Raw genomic sequence first — 22104 nt, 5'->3', positions numbered from 1 at the left:
TATTTTTAGCTATTTTATCTTTATTTTTTATCTTATGTTATCTTTATTTTATTTTATCTTATTTATATTTTTAGATTTTATCTTTATATTTTATCTTATTTTATCTTTATTTTTAGCTATCTTAAATTTATTTTTAGCTATTAAATCTTTACTTTTATTGCATCTGTGTAAACTTACAAAACTGATACAGTAAAAAATTGAAAGTTGAAACTTCTCACGTATGCAAAAACGTAGCAGAACTACAGTGGCCAAAGCAACAATGCGAATGACCCCATCTGGAACGAGCTTCGGTTTGTACGTTCTGGGTTACTGTAGAAAAATAATGGCTAGCTCCGTGGAAAAGGATCTGCCATGGATGTATAAAGACAACTGGATACAGTGTTGGCGGCGGGCCCCATTTATTCCATTAAAAGTTGCTCATTGAAACATGACGCAAAACTGCTGCATATTAAATTACCAGAATGATCAGCACTGTTTCCACATTGTGAGACCCACAGAGTAGGCGCACTAGAGACCTCCAGCGGCCAAAAACTTCTTAGTTAAGCACTCTGCTAACTTGAAAGGGTATAAAATGATTTGATCTTGCAGCACATCCAGACTTTCCAAAGGCTATTGGATAAAATGGATCAAATCCTGATCCTTCATTTTGAGGGGGTTTGATTTTCAGTTATCTCTTTCGGAATGTTATCCAGTGGGAAAATGTCTTTTGGGGCCATTGGACATCACATGAAGGTGTAATTACACTGTTTGGCCACAACAATAATTGGCTACAAAGCCTTGTGCATGTCTTAGCAGCCTAGGACTTGCTCCATATGTGGATATAAATGGCTCATCAGCTCAGGTAACAAAAACACAACAGTTCTTAGTTTCAGGTGATTATACACTAGTTAAAACATAGTTATGAATAGTTACATTTATGCCGATAGATTCCCCAAAATCTTACTCACTGGACCTTTAATGCCAGAGGTGGAGGAAGTACGCAGGTCCTTTTCTAATGTAAAATACTCCATTCCTAGTAAAAAAAAAATAGAAAAAAAAAAAAGTGATGAAAATGTGTTGAAAATTTTATGATGTTGCTGCTGGTCAAGCTGGAGCTCATTTAAACTACTTATTGTACTGTTGTGTAGTTTAACTACTAACAAAACTTTGCATTTTGTAACTTTAATAACTGAGTTTAATCTACAAAGTGACTAATAACTAAAGCTCTTAATGAATACATTAGCTAGAGTTACAAAAAAAAAAAAGATGCACTACTTCCCTCTGCTGTGGAGTTTAACTAAAATAGAAAATAAATTGGCAAATGTCTATACAGTTAATGATGTGTCCCTTCCGATTTTAAGTCGCCGAAACTTCATTTCCCACGAAGCATTCGTCCATCTGCGCAGACTCAGTCGCACTGAACACTTGCCCCACTCCCTCCTCCCTACTTTAATGCTAGCTAAGATGGTGGTTTGAGCGTAAATTGTCTCCACAATACCAAGAAAAGAAAGGGGCAAAACATCTTTGTAGCCTTTTAATCACAACAGAACAACACAACTACGGTTATCTTAAGTGACCGGCTATAGAAATTTTGACATTTCAGACACATTGGCTCGCAGTCCCCGCCCAATTTGGTGTGACTCCCTTGGAGAGGAATCCTAAGCTAAATACGGACAGGGTAAGTAACGCTAACGTTAGCAGAGCTGCTAGTCGGGCTAGCCAGCTTCCATTCTCCCTTTATAAATAAAGGACAGCTGTGTCTGTCACGATTTTACAGACTGACACCAGAGTATCTTGGAGCTCAGAGGATCACTGACCAGGTAATCTTAGTGTCGTGAGAGCAATGTCAGTTGTTTATAGTGCCAACAACTTGCTCCCAGTCCAGCGTTAGCTTGTGTAGGCCGCGTCGTTAGCTTGTCTCCAAGCCCCGTACATTTTGATGATAATGTAGCATGCTAGCTACGCCGATGCTAGCGGTTAGCATAAAGCAAGCTGTCAGTTAATATGTAGGAGAAGGCGTACCGTTGTGTCATACGTATTTTAAAACGGTTAATGGCAGGCATATCAAGTCAATATTCACCCCTGTGTGTTTTAGTTTTGTGATTGGCTTTACAATTGCTCCTAGATACTTGATACTAGTCAGACCGGCTTCTTTTACCAATTCGCTGCTAATGTTAGCTTAGCCTAACGTTAGTCGAATAACATCTGTCATAATGTACGATCCAGAAGACAGAGCAGCTAAAGTTACCAGCCTGGCTAACTAACCATGTATTCCAGCTTCATACACGACTTTACCATTCAGCTGATATGTTGGAGCGAAGCAGCAAAACTGTGACACCCCTGTACATGTACATTTACCATCAAAATGCTGCCAAGTATATGAAACGTTGGCGTTTCTCTGTTATCGTGTTATTCACGTTTACACTGTCAGGTATTATCAATCTGTGTTTGTCATGAGCTCGCCTGCTGGCAGCAGTGTTGTCACGTAGAAACCAGGCTGGTGTCTTACTGCTAACATCATAAAGTTTCATTTGTATGTCAGTCCACTTTGTTGCGTTTCCCTCTAACGTTCATCATGACGATGTGTCTGCTGCTGTCATCCACTGTCAGATACCACAACATCCGCATTATCAAGTTAATGTGATGACAGCTGTTTGTGACGTGTTTTCCAAGATGCTCAGTGAGTTGTCTTTGATTAGGCACATCTGTAATACAGTGTAATACAGTCCTGCAATAACTCAAGCCTTTATGGAGGTTATAATGGTTCATTTCTATTGAAACTGTTCCAGAGAGGTGTTGATTTGACTTCATGATCATTTTTGGAGGCTGTAGTTTGCGACCTGTTGCAGTTTCCCAAAGCCCAAGGTGACTTCTTCAGATTTCATGTTTTGTTTGAGAATTTGAAAGATATTCAGTTTAATATCAAACAGGACCAAATATTCACATTTAGGAATGTCATTTTTTGGTTTAAAATGACTCATAAATTGATTGTCAACATACTTTCCGTCGATCATCCCATTGTTTCACCTCTGAAATGTATTGACAGCAATTTACAATATTTAATCTACCCTCAGTGGTCTAAATGTAGCACCCACACCATTACAAACATCTCTGCCTACAGCTAGAGCTGGGTATTGATACCTTTCATCTATCAACCGAAATAACCCAGTACCAAGGAGTTTCAAAGCATCTCCAGTCAAATAGTACCTGCACTCAATCCTTTCTGTATGCAGATCTGAAAATAATGACTATTTGCACAGTATGGTTTTGCTTGCAGTTAATCACCGCAAGCGTTTTAATGGGATGTATAATTGGCCCACTACTGCAGCAGCTATGACCCATACTTTCTGTTGTGTGATGAAATTGAGCGCTGTGTATTGACAGAGTTGGCAGTTAAGCGTGTTGAGATGCCACTTAAACGTTAAAAAGTGTGTCTCATCTTCACGCCTGTGTTGTCTGAAGGCAAACTGAATGCTTCCAATCAAATGAAGAATGCAGTCAAAAAAAGTACTCTATTGGTGTCACTTTAAGGGTACCAGTATTTTTAAAGAATGCCCAGCCCTACCTATAGCACAGTGCAGTTCACCAGCATCACAAACTACAGCCTCCAGAGGGACCATACATTTGAATCAAGACCCCCCTGAAGAGTTTCATCTAAGAACTAAACATTAAATCCATCATTAATGTAAGATGCATTGCATTAGACTGCAGTAGGTTAGCTACATCGACCTTATAACCTGGCATCTCAGTATTGTGTTTCATTTGCTGTTGAAAAGAATGGCATAGATACATTCTGGTGTGTTTGGTCTCAATTTCAGAAGCTGTAAGTGCGGGGACAAGTTCAGTTGATAAAATTTGTAATCATGTCGTGATGGAGCTTTTAAACTAAGCCTTTGTATGTTTTCTTAGCCCTGTGCTCTGTGACAAGCTTAAACACTCACCCTCGCCGCGCCATAGGATGTCCCACAGCCCTGAAATGAAGGACGACCCCATGGAGTGCCCTCTGTGCATGGAGCCGCTGGAGATTGATGACGTCAACTTCTTCCCTTGCACCTGCGGCTATCAGATCTGCCGCTTCTGTTGGCATCGCATCCGCACAGACGAGAACGGTCTCTGCCCCGCCTGCAGAAAGGTGAGGAGATGACGAGATGGACACAATAGCAGAGGAACTCCTCAAAACTGAGGGGTGATTTGTCTGCCGTGACATAGGAGGGATGATGACATTGAGTGTCCAACACTCAAAGGAGGGAGATAAACTTTTGATCCCACCGCTAAAGTAGCTTGTTCCTCATTTGCTGTTTACATCCTCAGCGGTTTGGCTAGCGATGCCTGTTGAACTACCATGCTGACAGCGAAAGGCCTCAGTTACCCACGATCCTTTACAAAGCCACATCATTTAAACTAGGAGCGTATTTGTTTTGCAAATGTTGGATCATAATTTTTTTGTGTTTTTGTGTAGCCGTACCCAGAGGACCCTGCCGTGTACAAGCCTCTGTCACAGGAGGAGATACAAAGGATAAAGAACGAAAAGAAGCAGAAACAGAACGAGAAAAAGCAGAAGGTGACAGAAAACCGAAAGCATCTGGCCAGCGTCAGAGTGGTCCAGAGAAACCTGGTGTTTGTGGTGGGGCTCTCACAGCGACTCGCCGACCCGGAGGTGAGTACAGTTTCACCAGCAGAAATCTCAGTGACTCTTGGAATCTGTGACATTGGAGCGTGGGAACTGTTTTAGCTTGATGTGAATAAGGCTGTGACACACAGATTTATTTTGAAGTTTTCTGTCAGAAAAACATAAATACTTTTGATAGGGAATTATTGTAGTGCAAATTTTAAATCTCTGTCAGTAAAACCTCCCTCTGAAGCCTCAAGTGTAATGTTTGTGTTGAGTATAGTGTATAAGAGTTCACAGTGTACCCAAAACTTTGTGATAAGTCATATATGTTATTTGCTTTGTGCCCACAGGTCCTAAAACGACCAGAGTATTTTGGGAGGTTTGGGAAAATCCATAAAGTGGTCATCAACAATAGCACATCCTACGCAGGTTCACAGGTGAGAGGATCAAATAGACAGGATGTACTTGAAATTAATACAATTATAAACAGTATCATAACTTAATCGATATTATTTTTTGGAATAGAGGAATTATTTGTCTTCTACCAAGCATACATGTGAAACCGTGAAATACCAAGAATTGTTTGTCTTTTCAGTTATTTCAGTTACATGTTATTTGGTTGTTTTTCCCCCACTACATATATTATTTTCTTAGTCATCACACTTGCAATATAAGCAGTAACTAATGCAAATGATTTTTCATTGCTGCCCTGGAACAACACTGTAAACAGAATTAAACTGCCACAGTAGATGTGTTTGACTTGTGTGTTTACTCTAATGTTCTGGTTTTTCAGGGGCCCAGTGCCAGCGCTTATGTCACTTACATCCGCTCTGAAGACGCTCTAAGAGCAATACAGTGTGTGAACAATGTGGTTGTTGATGGCAGAACACTCAAGGTGAGATGTGAACAACTGCTGATCTCATATGTGGCTATGCTAATATGTTTTATTTGCATTTAGACTAAAAGGGCTTGATGTAAGAGTCCTAAACTTTGATTTACTTTTATTTACAGATGATGTTGTCTCATTTCTCCTCTTTCCGTCCCTCTGTTACAGGCTTCTTTAGGCACAACAAAGTACTGCAGTTACTTTCTTAAAAGTATGCAGTGTCCCAAACCTGATTGTATGTATCTACATGAGCTGGGGGATGAAGCAGCTAGCTTTACTAAAGAGGAGATGCAGGTAAAATAGTTGTTTCTCCTTCTGAAATGTAAATTAAACACTCACTCTTTGCTTTGTGTGTTGATTGTGGTTCATGCTTATAACAAAAAGATAAATGTTGACTCATGTCATCTGTTTTTAGGCGGGAAAACATCAAGAGTATGAGCAGAAACTCCTCCAAGACCTCTATAAAATTAACCCTAGCTTTCTACAACCTCCAGCATGTGGAACAGAGAAGTCAAAGAGTAAATCCAACTCCACACAGAGGTTGGTTTGTTATTTATTTTCCTCTGTGTGCTTCCTTTTATTTCTTCCACTTGTGCTAAGCTTTATTTATTTTTCTGCTGCTTTGCAACAGAACCAACAGTAGCAATGGTAAAGATGGGTGGCCGACGCTGTCAGGACACAACAAACTGGCCAACGGGCTTTCAGAGGACCGCAAGTCCCCTCCGCTGCTAGACTATCTAGACCAAGAAGTTATTACTTCAGATGGGCTAGAAACAGACCTGGGTCCTGGTCAGCGTACAGCCCTGTCGCCCTTCTCCTCTAACTGTGACAGTAACAGGTATATAATTTACTCCTCGACAATATGTGTCCTTAAAGAAAATGATTTTATTTATTTCTTAATAAGCATATTTTTGTCTTTTTAGTATCATTTTATTACTACATTTATTGGTATTATTATACAGTATATTTTTTTAAATTATTATTATTATTATGCATTTACTTCTACGTATGTTTTCATATTTATAACAACATTACTAATGTACTTAATTTATTTTGTTTGTATCAGTTTTTTATGTTGTTTACTGCCGTTTTTACAAATTAAAAAAAACATTGTGTTCATACGTATCTTAATTGTTCACTTGTTTATCTGCAGTCCCAGCGACAAACCTCCAGAGTCAATCGGTATGGTGAATGGAGAGACTTTACAACAGGTAAGAAGCCTCAACACTCGTTACATGTAAATGAAGGTGAATCAGGTGTGACGATGACAGTCTCATGAGTGTTTGCCCCTCCCTCTCTCTGTCTCCAGATACCCACCAGTGACTCCCCCTCTCCTCCCCCGGGTTTAACCAAGCCCAGCCTGGTGGTGCCCATCAGCGTGTCAGACCTCACAGCCCGTTCACCCTTCGAGGGAGCGGCAGCTGAGTCCCAGTCGCTCTTCTCAGACAACAGTAACTTCAGACATCCTAACCCTCTCCCCGCTGGCCTGCCCCCCTTCCCCAGCTCCCCCCGTGGCAACTCTGACTGGCCCATGACCCCTGAACCACAGAGCCTCTTCACATCAGGTACAGTGGAGATTTAATCAGTTTGTGCTTGAGTGGTTGTGTTTGTGACCCACTGTGTTTTCATGATATCATGACCATCAGAAATATTGACTGTTACAGTGGTGTCTTGGTAATTTAGGTATTTTCTGCTGTTGCAAGTCATCAGTTATTACTAAGTGGTGCATCTCTGGCATCTATGTGGCATTGACAACTATGTGTTTATGAGCTTTGGATTTCAAAAGATCCTTTTGCATCATAGCATTCATCAGAGGAAGCACAGTGTTATCAGAGAGACGGTTTGAGTGTTCATTTAAATCAATAATATGATAAACTTTTATTGCATAGCACTTGTCTTGGCAGAGCTACAAAGTGCCTGACATAAGAAAGAATAAAACAATATTAAATCACAAGAATAGAAAGGTAAAACCATAGGAAATTAAGTATTTACAAATGCTTTCATAGTGAATAATGATTGAAAGGATGTCACAGATATAGCCTGTCTGATCTCAATGAATAAAGTGTTTTAAAGGCCCTTTGTCACCAGCTAATCACCTGATCAATTAGTCAAAGAAATCCTACGGCTAGTCGACGAAGGCCTTGCCCACAGGAACATGGGTATTTTTGAAAAAAGGAATTTCCCCTCTTTCATTCTCAAGAAAAATCCCGTTTACAAAAGCACCGATAGAAAAAATCTCTGTCACGACACAACTAAAATGCTGTCAAGAGCACGCCAAACCAACAGAGGGCAATATAACCGTAACCCTAAAGCCACGCAAAGAAGAATGTTGGTCAATCAGAAGCCTGAAACAAGCTATAGCGGAAGGCTACCTGGAGCAGTGACCTCTTTATGCCTCTGTTCCTAAATGTAGTGGAAGATTTACTGTACAATTATGTGTAAACATGACAAAAGTCCTGTTGGATATGTTAGAAGCAGCACTATTTTGGCCACGTCCACCATTGCACAAAATGTCGGATCATTTGCGATGCCTCACAAAAGCAGATAAGGACATGCACACTGATATTACGAGGCAAAAACTCAGTTTTATCTGTCTACACATCAACATGGCGTGGGTATGAAGGGTCAAAACGCATAGAAAAAGCTACGTTTTCAAATATAGACGACAACAAGGCCGAAGAGTTGCTCACATTGACGACAGCTGCATTAACTTGTCTCTCTTCTTTCCTCACAGACACAATACCAGTGTCTTCCTCCACAGATTGGCAGGCGGCCTTTGGCTTCGGCTCGTCCAGCAAACAGCAGGACGACGACCTCGGCTTCGATCCTTTCGACGTCACTCGCAAGGCCTTGGCCGACCTGATAGAGAAGGAGCTGTCGGTGCAGGATCAGAGCCCCTTGTCCCCGGGGCTCTTCCCCCACGGTGGGAGCAATCACGGTCCCAGCCTGCCTCCTCTCAACCCAAACCCCGGCGCCTCACACCACTTCCCCAGCGGCTTACCACGCCTCCCCCAGCTCCACCACAGAGCCGTCTACAGCTCCTTCAGTTTCCCCGGCAGTCAGAACAGCCAGGCCAGTCAGCAGCAGCAGCCAGCCGCAGCCAGACACCCCTGGATGGGCGTCCCGACACGAAATAACCTCACACACTTGAACCACTCAGCCAGTGCTGCCTCACACAGTAATTTCCTGGACCTGAATCTGCCCCCTCAGCACAACACAGGGCTGGGAGGGATCCCCATCTCAGGTACCAGACACCTGGGTCACTGTGGCACCTTTCTGTGTCCTATAGAAGCAGCGCATGTTAACACAGAGAGCAGATGTGTTGCATAATGAAGTTATTTAATATCATACCATATGTACACAGTCACGCAGCATAGTGATACGTGTTTTAATTAGCTTTTATTGACCCTACAGAGGGAACGCAAGTAGATGCAGTTCTGCTACTGACCACTAGTCTGTGATCAAAACACCTGATGAGCTGACATGCCTGCTCTCCTCTCCTCTCCTGCAGAAAACAGTGGCTCTATAGACGGCTTAAATGTGAAAGAGTGGCAGGACGGACTGAGAGCTCTCCTGCCCAACATCAATATCAACTTCGGGGGCCTCCCAAACTCCTCTTCCTCTTCATCCTCCTCATCCTCCAACAGTGTTAACCACATCGGTGGGCCGGCGGGGCCTGCGGGCATCTCACACAGCCTGAGCTGGGACGGCACAGCCAGTTGGATGGACCCTGCTATCATCACAGGTAGAAATTGTTAGTTAATTTCATAATTATTGTTTCTCAGTCACCTTATTGATCTCTTAAGTTGTTGATAAAGCAATAATGCCAAACACTTACTAGTTCCAGCGACTGTTTTATAACATTTTAAAAAGAATAAGAGCTGAAACTAGTTTTTGTTTTCCCTGTTTATTGCCTTGGTTTTTAAAAATGGAAGACAGAAGTCAAAAATGGCCACAGTTTCTTAAAGGGCTTCAAATCTGGACAAATGGAAACTAATTCTCACACTGGAGAAGCATCAAATGTTTTGCATCTGTGAGGAATGACTTAAACATTTGTCATTTATTTAAAATAGTCGTCAATTAATCAACTTGTCCTTTCAGCTGTGAATATAATTTGTGTTTTGGATTTGATCTGACAAGACAAATAATTTAAAAAGATGTCACTGTGGCCTGGGTGTAGTTGTGATGGATTATATTTCTTTCTTTTTTTCCTGACCCTTTTTATTGACTTGTAAAGAACAATAAATCTCAATAATGAACAGCAGTGGAATCACTGCTAAAAATATTTATTAGTTGCAGCCTCATTTACATGACAAGAGTGAGTTATTTATTCATGAGGATATTAGAGACAGTGAAAGTGAAACTTAACCGTTCATTAATTGATACAGAAATAGAACAATGGATTTCTCTTAAAACAACAGCGCTCTCATTTTAGTGATGATCATTTTTCCGACCCGCTTTAGAGTAAACTGGCTGCGTTCCCATGGAAACTGCTCACTCTATGGTCCAGTGTTAGGTGTAAAGGTTTGCTTGCACGCACCTTTGCAGAGGCTGCTCCTCTAATCCATCGATCTGATCTGATCAGCTGAGAGATAAAAAACTCATGAAGAGTTAGGGGCTGTACACATGCTGCATCTTTAACCGCCTGGAAAACGCCTTTTGAGCCAGAATTCAAGAGCACTAAGCAACATTAACAAGCACCGCATCAAAATCTATTTACCTGAAATCCTGAGTGCAGAGCTGATCCTCTAGTTGCTGTTTATAAGTGTGTCAGTCAGTTGTTTATGCATTAGTTGACATAAAGTAACTTACAGTGTCTGTATTGTGTTGTTGTGTTGAAACATGTTTATTTGTCTCCCCCCTGAGTTTGTTATCACTCATGTGTTCTGTGACCTCTCTCTGCCCCCCCACCCTCCCCTCTCAGGCATCCCGGCCTCAGCAGGCAACAGTTTAGACTGTCTCCAGGACGACAACCCACCACACTGGCTCAAGTCCCTGCAGGCGCTCACAGAGATGGACGGTCCGGCCAGCTCAGCAGTGCCCACTCCCCCCCAGCCCCTCCACAGCGGCCTCCTGGACGCCCACCTCCCCCTCCACCACAGAGCCGCCGGCGGCTGGGCTCCTTACCTGCCCCCTCCCACAGCCAACCCCGCCAGCCAGTTCCACTCCCCTCCCCCCGGCTTCCAGACCGCCTTCAGACCCCCGGGACAGCCCGCCACAGAGCTGCTACAGAGTGCCGCTGTGGACCGCCACTGAACACAGACTACAGCAGACGCCCATCCATTCCCCCACTACCACTTTATACCCACTCATCCTGTACCCCGCTCCCCCCTCCCCCCCAACGCAATACACACCAATCTGCAGAGTATGAAAAATTATTAACAAAGTAACAAACATGCTTTCTTCTTTTTCTCTTCCTCCTTCCTTTTTGTCTACTCCGAAGGCCTATTTGTTTTTTGTTTGTGGCACACAGGTTATCAGTACCCTTTATCTGCTACCATCACCACTCCTTAGACCTAGTTCTGGGCGCCACGCGGGGTTCATCGTGTAGCTCGCTGTTAACGGAGAGCACAAGAAACAGTCTAGCATCAAGCGCCCAGTGGTGACACAAGAGTTAACTCCACAAACTGGCGACGAAACAAATTAGCTGAAGGGAGATCTTTTTTAAGAGTAACTAATGATTAAGCATGAACAACATTTGTGTTTTTTGAAAGTTGAAGTCACGATTAGTTTTCGAGGAATGAAGCAAGCTGTGAATCTGCTCATGAAGCTTTGCCCCAAAGACCCTCATCCTCCCCACTTTAACAGGAGACTGTGAAGCGGTTAACCCTTACAGCTAAGTTGTGAATACGGCGAGGTGAGAAAGAGAGAGAAAAGGGGTTGGCACTTAGCTTTTTTTGAGAGTGGTTTTTAAAAAAAATGTTAAAAAAAAAAGAAGCTGAGATTTGGTGATTAGAGAGTGAATGCAGATGACACAGGGGAGTTGAGGGCACAGGCTATGCATGGGCTCCCTGTTAGGTAGGGACACAGATGGCCTGCTTGAGAGGCCACTTGGCCCACATTCCCTTTAGTGGAGAACTCCCACTGGCCCCGTCCTGCTGGAGGGAAAAATTTTGCTGAACCTCTGTATCAGAGGATAGAGCACTGCCTAACCGCAGGGCGCCAGGGCTTTGGGAGATCGTGGCACACATCCTGAGCACTAGGGTTAGACTCTTACTCACAGTGCCACTGTGTGGTACCTACAGTAGCTAGCCCTAACATGGACAGCCACCAAGCTGATAGGACAATGACTGGATGGATGAGGATACGTCAGAAATACTAAAGAGGGTAGCACAGGGTTAACAGGTCCCTTTGTTCGACCCACGAGGGCTTAAACGAGGCCTTAACATGGACAGATGAGAGAAAGGAGCTCGAGTGATTGGAGGGGGGAGTCTAGCGTCAGTATGCAATATTGTATGTGACTTCAGCAGCTGTATGTGAGTGTGTGTCCCCAAAGGAGGGTGCTGCAAGACAATACCAAGTACTGTAGTAGTGATTTATGGAGCTCTCAGCCTTTTAGGATTTGAGATCGACCTCTCCGACCACCGCCTTTTTTCTTTTTTGAAGTCTTAATTCTGATCCATGTTCGCTCTGTCTCTCTTTCTCTCTCTCTTACACACCCACCCCATCCCCACCCCACCCCCAGCCCCCCCTCCTCCTGCTGTTACCTATTTAACAGTATTCACAAAAATGAACAAACTCATCCAGGAGGAACCAACACAGAGTCATACCGTGGGTTTTAACATGATGTTGCGCGAGAAAAAAAAAAAGAAAACTAAATTGAGGCGCTTAAAAGGAAGTGAACTGTCCTCTGCAGGTCTGGAAAAATGAACCTTAAATAAAACTGAAAACTCAGAGCTGGTGTTTGTCTGCTGTTGTGTTCTCGGCACCCTGATTCAAACATGTGCACTTATAAATATTTAAGCTTTAAAGTACTCACCATCACACTGTGTAGATCTCCTTAAGAAGGTCACTATAAATCACTCCTGCCTGTTGTTCCAATGTCGTCCACTAGGGGGCAGATCACTTTCTGTCAGTGATGAAGCTCTGCAGTCAAACTTCAGTCGAGCACACACAAGGTTACACAGAAAGACTCATACTACTGTTATTTAAAATACACCATCTTTATTCTCCACAGGCAATTTAAACATTTCTAAGTGACTTTTAGGGAAAGTAAAAGATCTAAGTATGATGCAGAGGTATTAATCACATTCTTCAGTGCTATATATATCTATATGTCTTCAGTGGGAGCAGAGCATGCGTGCATATCGCAGCCCTTCAGTTTGCAGCTCTGCACTCTCCCTGGCCAATGCAGCAGTAGATACCTGCAGCAGAGACTGCTTCTTTTTTGTCCTGTGTGTCTCCTGACAGACACAGGGAGGAGCACAGTCGATACTCAGCGGCTTCACCATCTGTATCGCTAGATACCTGAATCAGATAACCAACTATACACCTGATCTGAAATCTAATTAGTCTGGTTGTTGCAGTGCCCAGGAAGCCCATCCAAAGTAAATCCTGGTCAGAGCTTCATTACTGATTAATGTGAAGGGTTTTTTTCTGATTAATTATTTTGTCAAACTTGACAATGTGCTCCACCAAATACAGTTCCCATGATTTTGGGGGCTTGGGGATGTAAACAGTAAGTGCAATGTTGCCATGGAGTCAGTTAATTAGCTGTATTTATTTACATTCTGAAAAATTGGCACCATTAAAAGTACACAGGATCACTTCCTATTTGCAGTGCCCCCATCCTATTTAGCATCTATAAGCAGTATAAATACAAATGTAGTTGTAGGTAGTAGCTATATGCAGAGATAAGGACATACATTTCTATTGTTTGTTAATATACAATGTTTGCCAACAATCTTAACTTCTCCAATGAAGACTCATTTTATATTATTGCTACTGTGTCACAACAAGATAATATCTGTTCACACATCAGCCTCCACCCATGGGTGTTGACAGAAGGCGTTACAACTTTTGAGAAATACATTTATAAACATCTGCTGAACTGTAAACCATTTATTAACAGTTACACCAGTTACAAATGCTAAATAAGAGGGCCTAAGGTCGAGTTAACCAGCAATCAAAATATGAAACAGAGATAAGACGCACATCCTCACATTGGAGAAACTGAACCTGATATTTAGGGCAATTTCTAAAACTATTTTTGCTTATTAAGGGACTGAAACAATTATTCAGTTATCAAAAAAGATGAAAAAATAGTTCATTATTTCGTCTGTCAGTCGACTTAATTAGTTAATTGGGGTATTTTACCGCTGGAAAATTTGTCTTTTCATAAAACTGGGCTTTCTATGTAGAAGAAAAACGCACATACTTTTAAAACTGGTGCAACATGACCAGAGAAACAGTGGAAAATAGCTGTGGCATTTGCTTTTGCTCAAGAGGTGGAAAACCTACAACTACCAGAATGCACTGCTGGACCAATAAACACTCCCTCTGGTGGGTGACATAGTACACGAAACAAATATTTAAAAGTTGCCACTAAAAAAATAGAAGTAAATATGACAGTAAAGTGTAGTAAGGCTGAAGTTAAAAGTATTATTAAATCTGAAATGATCAAGAAATGGGAGGAAGAATGAAACAGGGAAACTAAGGTAGGCATTACTACAGTATCTAAAAGAAAGAAGAAGAAATGAGAAAAACTAGCAGAACAAAAGAAGAAGATATAATTTCGAGGAGACAATATTTACACGTATGGAAAAGACAGGGATAAGCAGAAGAATATAATGTAGGCATGAGGCCGTTACGATCCACACTCTATGTCACAAGGTGGCGGTAGTGCCTAAAAGCTGTTTGCCAACCGCCATTAAACATCCTTAGAAGAAGAAGAGCCTGATACCAACTGACAGAAAACAATATGGCGGCCGGCCGGTAACAAAGGTTTTGGAAGTACAGTTAAACGGTAAGTTTTAATGTGTTTCTGTAAACATTTTAGAGAGAAATAGGCAGCACAGTGACAGAATATTGGTTTATATTTGATTAGCACTTTTTAGTTTTACAGTTTGATCTGAGTTTTAGAGACAGAGAGGTGCAACTCTTTCTCTCAATCTGTTTCTGTACTCTTTTTCTGTGATGGCGGCCATATGAAATGCGGAAGTACAATCTGTAGTTGGAGCAGCAGCCCCAGAGCCAGATACAATTTGAGCCTAAAGATGAGCAGGGGGATCTGGGCCCTGCTAAAATGGAGGGACGTTTAAGACAGTTCATTTAAACACACTAGTACCAACACTGTTCTGATACAAGGCTAGTTGAAAACCAGAAGAGTATCCATGGTTATGGTTTCAGGTCTAGTTCTAGTGTGGTGTAACTGGGCATGTGGGATGGCTAGAGTTGCTCCCTCTGGCCTCAGCCCCTCAAGTTTCAGACCCTCTGGTTTCAGACCCTTCTGGTTTTAGGCCCTCCCATCTTAGCCCCTCAGGTTTCAGACCCTCTGATTTCAGACCCTCTGGTTTCAGGCCCCTGGTTTTAGCCTCTCTAGTTTCAGCCACATCTAGTTTTGGCCCCTCTGATTTCAGCCCAATCTAGTTTTGCCCCCCTCTGATCTCGGTCCTACTGGTTTTAGCCCCTTCAGGTTTTAGGCCCTCTGGTTTCAGGCCCCTCTGGTTTCAGGCCCCTCTGGTTTCAGCCCCTCTGGTCTCAGCCCCTCTGGTCCCAGCCCCATCTAGTTTCAGCCCCATCTAGTTTCAGCCCCTCTAGTCTCAGCCTCTCTGGTCTCAGCCCCTCTGGTTTCAGCCCCTCTGGTCCCAGCCCCATCTAGTTTCAGCCCCATCTAGTTTCAGCCTCTCTGGTCTCAGCCCCCTCTGGTCTCAGCCCCCTCTGGTCTCAGCCCCTCTGGTTCCAGGATCTGGGTGCTGAGGAGGCTCGAGCAGAGGAAGGTGAGTGTGTGTGAATAATGCAGGCAGGCAGCAGATTCAGGAGCTGTGACAATGAGTCAGCAGCAGCAGCACAGATGGGGGGGAAGCTCTGCTGAGAGTGTTCCCGGACCAACACACACTCATGCAGGCTCTGCACTGAAACATAATGGAGGGATCGTGGTGATGATGCATACCTGACAAGAATAGCATCTGTTTATTTTCTACAGCTATAGAACATAAACCCAGTGTTTGGTGTCTTTTTTTTTACTGCTGTAGTGGAGAAAACACTGGCACAGAATTTGCCTAAAAGCATGCCGGACTTAATTATTAAGTGCTCTGTGACAGACAGTGTTGCCTAAAACGAATGATTAGTTTATTGATTTGCTTGCTTTGCTGAAACTGCATATTCATGCTCATTATCATCAGGGTGAGAGGAGGACTGGGGAGTGAGGATGAATGATGAAGCAAAAGAGGTTAGGGGTAATTCACTGAGACAAATCTCCTTTTAGTCAAATATAAGCAGTAAATTATTCTTTTTTTAATTTTAAAGCACTAAAATTGGGATTTTTACTGCATTAGGATTTAAATTACTTCCTGTAAATGTCTAAATGAACTATGCTGAGTATTTGCAAATAAATGTCCGCAAACAGCATTTAACCACGGCCAGGTGTTTCATCAGGACAAGCAGAAAAAGCCCTGATATTTCACTCTGTCCTCTGCGGGGGTTCAGGCTGTTAAACTGCTGAAATCTCGCTTTCCTTGAGGACTGCAGCTATGAGGGCATGTGGAGAGGGCACAGTAGCTGCAGTGGCTGCCATAAAGAGTCAGCTGCTTTTGCTGAGAGGCATGGATAAATCACAAATAATATACAATAATGTGACGTTTTGCCGTTGAACCAGAACTCTCAGGTGTGTGGCTGTATTTAATTCACAGTGGCTCCCTGCCACTACAGATCCACACCGACACTCCTCTGCACACATATTATAATAAATACTGCAGCACAGGTTACCGTGTCTTCTTAGGGGAGTGTGTGAAAATTATTGGTTTAAGGAAGGGGGTGGAAAAAGCAAGCCATCCCCTTTTACATAAAAAAAACTGCCAATACAGCAGCATCGATATCTCCATCAATTACTTTAATTAATTTGACAAGGCCTGACCTGGTTTGCCTCCAAACCCTGTTTTGTATTTGTTTGTTTTAAAGTCCAGTGTCTAGGATTTAAAGGGGCACACTAGCAGAAATTGAATATGATTAGTATGTTTTCTTTAGTGTATAATTACCTGAAAGTAAGAGTGGTTGTGTTTTGTTACCTTAGAATGAGCTGTTTAAGGGAGCGGACCTTGTCCATGGAGTTTGCCATGTTGCACTGCCATGTTTCTATAGTAGCCCAGAATGGACAAACTAAACACTGGCTCTAGATATGACCATTCACTTTTTCCAGTCAGCAACCATGATGCACAGCTTCAGAATAATACAGATGTATTAACATGATGAATCTGCTTAATTCTGTGTTTTTAACCTGTGTGAATCACCTGGGCAGTATGTTTTGGAGAGGTAGAGACCTCTGTGGATAATTTGGCTCCCTGTAAAAACTCCTTGAACAACGAAAACTGAGGGAATTATGACTGGGAGTTTACGCTTGGCCTGACTGCTAGATGCCACTAAATCCTGCACACAGTTACTTTTAAGATATAGACTGTTTAAGGACTTTCCATCTTTCTTATGAATATGGTAAGCGATGCTAGCAACTCTTTGAGGCTCTACAAACAGCGGTGCTGTTATGAGCTAATGCTAACATCAGCATGCTTACACGCTAACAATGGCAATGCTAATATGCTGATGATAAGCAGATATAATGCTTTCCAGTTTAATTTAGCATGTTAGCATGCTAACATTTGTTCATTTAAACTAAACACAACGAACAGCGGAGAAGGTAAAGGATCATCAAAGTATTACAGTGTATCCTGAGGCGAACATGAATCTAACTGTCATGGCAATCCAGTTGTTGTTGAGACATTTCACTTATAACTGTAATTGTCAGTCTACTGGTGGCGCTAGAGGAAAAGTCAGGAGATCACAAAACTCAAAATAATTCATCCTCTGGGGACCATGAATGTCTGAACAATTTTATGCACCCAAAAATTGTTGAGCTATTTAAAAGCACAGTGTGTAATTTTTGCTGCCAGGGGTCTCTTAATCAAAACAGTCACAAAAGACAGACTTTAAAGATGTCGTGAAGTAGCATGGGATCATTGGAGTAGTCTTAATTGTTAAACAACCACCGCTGCTGATCACAGATGAGAAAATGTATTAAAGTTTTACTCACATCACATTAAGTCACATTTTGTCATTTCTAATAAAATAGCTGCAGGAAACATTTGCTAGCTAAATGTTAACTTGCTAACTTATCATTAGCATTAGACAAGACCACATTACGTCAGTATTGGCCTCCCTCCTCTGGCTTCCTGTACATTTCAGGATTAATTTTAAGATTTTAATGCTTGTTTTTAAGGTCTAAAATGGTCTGGCGCCACCACGCGCCTTGTCATTGTAAGCTTGATCAACATTGAAACATCATGTCAAAAAATTATGTCTCTACTGGATTTTTATTGCAAAATGCCATGCAGTTACTGAAAATTATGGTGCTTTATGCGTTTCCCTGGAAGTTGTAGCAAAAGAAGGGGCAAAGATTAGGCTGCAAAATACTATTCACAGGCGACTGAATGAAATGCAGTTTAAAAATAAATAAATTACAGATTTCTCTGTGTTTGAACATTGTTTGAAACATCTGGGAAAACGTAAGTACACAGCTCAACAGCATATATAGCCTAACCTTGGTCTATTCGTTTTTAGATATTTTAATGTGGAAATGTTACCATACCTTTAAGTGTGGACCAATATGGTGGACTGACCGACCAACCGACCGACTGACCAGTGTTGCGTCCTTGGAGCCAGACCACTATCATGCCTCAGTACTTTTAACTGTGCTCTGAGACTTTACAACAAGTAATGTTGAACACTCACTGAACAGGGTCAGTCACCCTGACCTCTGGGGCCCCTGGGCCTGTGCCCGTTCAGTATTTCATCCATGAGGAGCTGTGCAGCTTTTATTCTTCATCTTACCCAAACTGGCAGAAGTTTTTTAGGCATATAAGCAACCCCGTGGTTTCACACCAGACTGTCATGTGTGTCACAATCTGAGCTCACACTCTGAGGTTATGTGGTTTTCATATGACAACATTACGATGGTCGATGATATATATATAATTTCCTGGCCCTGGCCTGGCTGCCTGCATGGGAAACCTGTAGGGACGGCTCTCAGCAGAAAGCACTCTCTCCATTTGTCAGCCTCTGACAGGCTCTCTCACCAGGGGAGCTGCATGCACTGCAAGAAATTACCATTTTGACAAGTTATGTTGTCTCATATTCACATATTAAGAAAACAGATGAAACGATTGATCACTCAGTTGATTAACTGGTCAATGGAAAATTTATCTGCATCTCTTTCTGCCATTTTTCGAGTCATTTTAAAAGCAAAAGCTGAGATTATTCTCTGGTTTCAGCTTCTACAGAGAGAATGTGTTTCCTTTGACACTCTTGAGCTCTTTTTCACTTTTTTTATGTTTTATAAACCCAAATATGAATTGATTAATAGTCAGTAGCTTGATAAATAATTAGAATATGTAAGTAAGATCATTAAAACATCGACAGCACTAACTGGAAAATGCTAATAAGACTAAATAATTCAACTTCTTTCAAGCTTTACATTTACTTTTTTGACAATAGAGAAACAATAAAGAAAAAGGAAGATTCATAAGTTAATTGACACTCAAACTGTATTAAATTATTTCACCTTATTTGTCTTCTTTTTTTTTTTTTTGCTTTCCAAACAATACAGTACATATTTAGAAAGACTCACTCCAAGATTAAATGACTGAATAAGGTGGATATTTCTTGCAGTGTGCACACGAGCCTTTACAGTAAACTCCACCAGCGGTCCAGTTAATGTGTCCTGGCCAGGAAAACTGACATGCTCCTTCATCATCGTACAATATGTAATGGCCCTGATGTATGGAATCTGTATGAAGTGCAACATGGACAGCGGGTTATGTCCAATGATATTTCTGTGTCCTGACCTATAAAAGTCACATCCAGTGCATGTTTTATTTTCATCTTTGTTTCTGCAGAAGACATAACAGCTATTTATAGGTCATCAATATTTAACCTGAACATGAAAAATGCCTCACTGAGACATATCAGTTTTAGGATCTGTTTTCTAAGGCGCTGTGATGTAGAAAAGGATTTTAGGCGTGATAACAAATCGATAGAGCTCAGTAATGTGCTGCAGGAGATAAATGACTTTGAAGCTGTAGGTGAGATGTCCAGTTAAATAAAGGAGGGTAGGTAAGGTAGTGGAGGGATCTGGGCCCAGTGACTTTTAGGTGTAGTTTGACATTTTGGGAAGTTAAAGTAGAAAATCTCTACCAGTCTGTACTTTATAAGTATAAAGCTGGTGTCTGCAGCCAGTTAGCTTAGCTTAGCTTAAAGACTGGAAACATCAGGAAACAGCTAGCCCGGCTTAGATAACACAATCAGCCGAACAGCACCTCCACAGCTCACTAATGAACACATTGTTTATTGTTTCTTTAATCCACGCAAAGACTGTGTAAAGTGTGAAAATGTTTATGCGATTGTTAATTAGTGTTATTTAGATTGTAGACCGAGCAGTCTAGCTGTTATCCTCTGTTTACCTTAATACTTACAAAAGCCCTTTCTACACAGAGATCCCATGACAGGGTCACAATGAAGACCTTTCATGATGCTGACTTTGCATATTTTATACACAATCAAACAACACTCACAATGGTGACCCTGTGTGTGATTTTAGACAGCATGCCAGCATTTCGAAAGCTAAAGAGGCATGACGAGCATGACATGTAACACAGCAACTTTGGCCTTGTGGATGACCTATAACATACGCTTCAGGCAGCGCTTTCCTAACAATAACAATGGCATGACATGGTAATCAAGAAAGGATGGCAGAGGAGATACCTGCACACCAATGTAACTGATCCACTTTGAGCACCTTTTTTTGTGCACAGATGTCTTGTGGACCTTTTTGTGGCTCTCTAGCCTGGTTACAGCGGTGTGCGGGAATCTCCTCTGCCATCCTTTCTTGTTTGTCTGTTGTTTATTGTTTATTATATGGTCTATTTGCCCCAAGTAGCTGTAGTTTTACAGCAGCTCTAAGACTTTGATAACATGGCAATAACAATCATTTACCGTCCCTGTTATATGGCAGTTGATCTCATCCTCTGCTCGGAGGGTGAGGAGCTCCCAGACCTCAAGTTTGCGAACATTTTCAGCTGCTGTTCTTCTTTAGATTAGCTGCTAACTGCTGCAAGCTCTTTTTTAAACCTCCTGATGGTGATGATGTGTTATCGCACACATAACACATCATCAAAACATCACACCCGTCCCATCCTGCTACACAGCCATTACCTCTGCTGCTTAAAGTCGAGTCAACTCCCCCTCATTCTGCAATCTTAAGTAATAACGATGCAACATTCTGCCTTGAAAAGGCAGTGTAAAAGGAACTAGTGTTTATCAGAGATCAGGAATGTCCCCAGTATGCATGGATGGCGTCTTGACAACTGTAGCAGCTGATTTAAACTGAAAATACCAGATCAAGGAGTACCCATTAGTGATCAACGAATCAGACTGTACTTTAGTCAAGGTCTAATGCAGGGTGAAATTGAATTGTGTCTTTCTGTCAGAAGTAACACTCAGACCAGTACTTGTCATTTAAGGAGAAGACTGCACTTTCTGAGTTCTCACAGATGGTCATGACAGTGATCTTCGAGGCTGAAATCAAGTGTGAACAAAAACAGACACTCATTTTCAAGTTGTCCATAATTATTCCATAATCTTGACAAAACAAAAGTAGTTTTCTTGTAATGAATTATCTTGTTATCGCAACAAATCAGCCTTTTGTTTTCTTGGGAATCATAAATTAACTCATTATCACGACAAAACAAGCTTTGTTATCTTGAAATAACGAAATAATAACTTGTGAATTCAAGATAATGGCATTTAAAAATAAATAAATATTAAGCGTGACCGTTCACAGCTGCTCTGTAACTCAAATAACTCTTGGCAAGAAAACAAATCTACCAAAATGTTGAACTATTCCTTTAAAAGATCACTTCCCTCCCCACCGGCGATCCTGAAGGTCTAAACTAATAAACGCTCTTTCCGGCATTGCAGTGACCTTTGTTGGAGGTTCAGACTCTAGTCAGCATGTGTATCCCAGCACGGCCCTCGTGCCTCATGGTGATATCCTTTTGTGGTTTTGTATTTGCCAACCTCCTTGAGCGCTGTGCTGTGATGTAATTGAAGCGGGAAGGTCACAAAGCTGTTTTTCGTTGATGTAAAGTTTTGTATTTTTCTCCCCCAGACAAGCACGCTGACACTGCACACTGGGCAGGAGGAGCATGTAAAGTGAGATCCACATCGCCTGATACCACAAGGACACATCCAGACTGGGAGCATCAATAACAGATTCTACCTCGGCTGGAGAGATGGTACTTGAATCTTAAACTAACCAAACAAATCTACTATTAAGCTGGGCATATACTGAACGATGTGAGTCTATTTTAGAAATGTTGTTGTTTGATTCCAACTCCCACTGTACGAGTAATTCTTCAGCAAT

At 41.8% G+C, this 22104-nt stretch overlaps 1 protein-coding gene across 4 annotated transcripts; it reads left to right on the top strand.

The window, feature by feature from the left end:
• Positions 1 to 1426: 1426 nt before the first annotated feature.
• Positions 1427 to 12373, top strand: cnot4a (CCR4-NOT transcription complex, subunit 4a). 4 transcript variants are annotated; one of them, XM_050073382.1, is made up of 13 exons: positions 1427 to 1657; positions 3937 to 4111; positions 4439 to 4636; positions 4942 to 5028; positions 5385 to 5486; positions 5646 to 5771; positions 5893 to 6017; positions 6109 to 6315; positions 6631 to 6688; positions 6787 to 7042; positions 8212 to 8721; positions 8989 to 9231; positions 10402 to 12373. In XM_050073382.1, exons 2-13 carry the CDS (start codon positions 3938 to 3940, stop codon positions 10731 to 10733), a joined length of 2418 nt encoding a protein of 805 aa, XP_049929339.1. In that variant the 5' UTR covers positions 1427 to 1657; position 3937; the 3' UTR covers positions 10734 to 12373. The 4 variants fall into 4 exon arrangements, with proteins under 4 accessions (XP_049929339.1, XP_049929340.1, XP_049929336.1 ...); XM_050073383.1 differs by having other exon boundaries at positions 3889 to 4111; positions 8989 to 9222; XM_050073379.1 differs by having other exon boundaries at positions 3889 to 4111.
• Positions 12374 to 22104: the final 9731 nt, after the last annotated feature.

This window comes from Epinephelus moara, chromosome 20 (assembly GCF_006386435.1).
Source record: "Epinephelus moara isolate mb chromosome 20, YSFRI_EMoa_1.0, whole genome shotgun sequence".
Classification (NCBI taxonomy): domain Eukaryota; kingdom Metazoa; phylum Chordata; class Actinopteri; order Perciformes; family Serranidae; genus Epinephelus; species Epinephelus moara.
Note: the sequence above shows the minus strand (reverse complement) of the source record. Positions and strands in the feature narration are given on the sequence as shown.

Excerpts from the sequence above, each read along its gene's own strand:
- cnot4a (XM_050073382.1), top strand. The coding sequence starts at position 3,938 with ATGTCCCACAGCCCTGAAATGAAGGACGACCCCATGGAGTGCCCTCTG. Across the intron at positions 4,637-4,941 it reads AGCGACTCGCCGACCCGGAG|GTCCTAAAACGACCAGAGTA; the intron begins GTGAGTACAGTT and ends TTGTGCCCACAG. Across the intron at positions 9,232-10,401 it reads TATCATCACAGGTAGAAATT|GCATCCCGGCCTCAGCAGGC; the intron begins GTTAGTTAATTT and ends CTCCCCTCTCAG.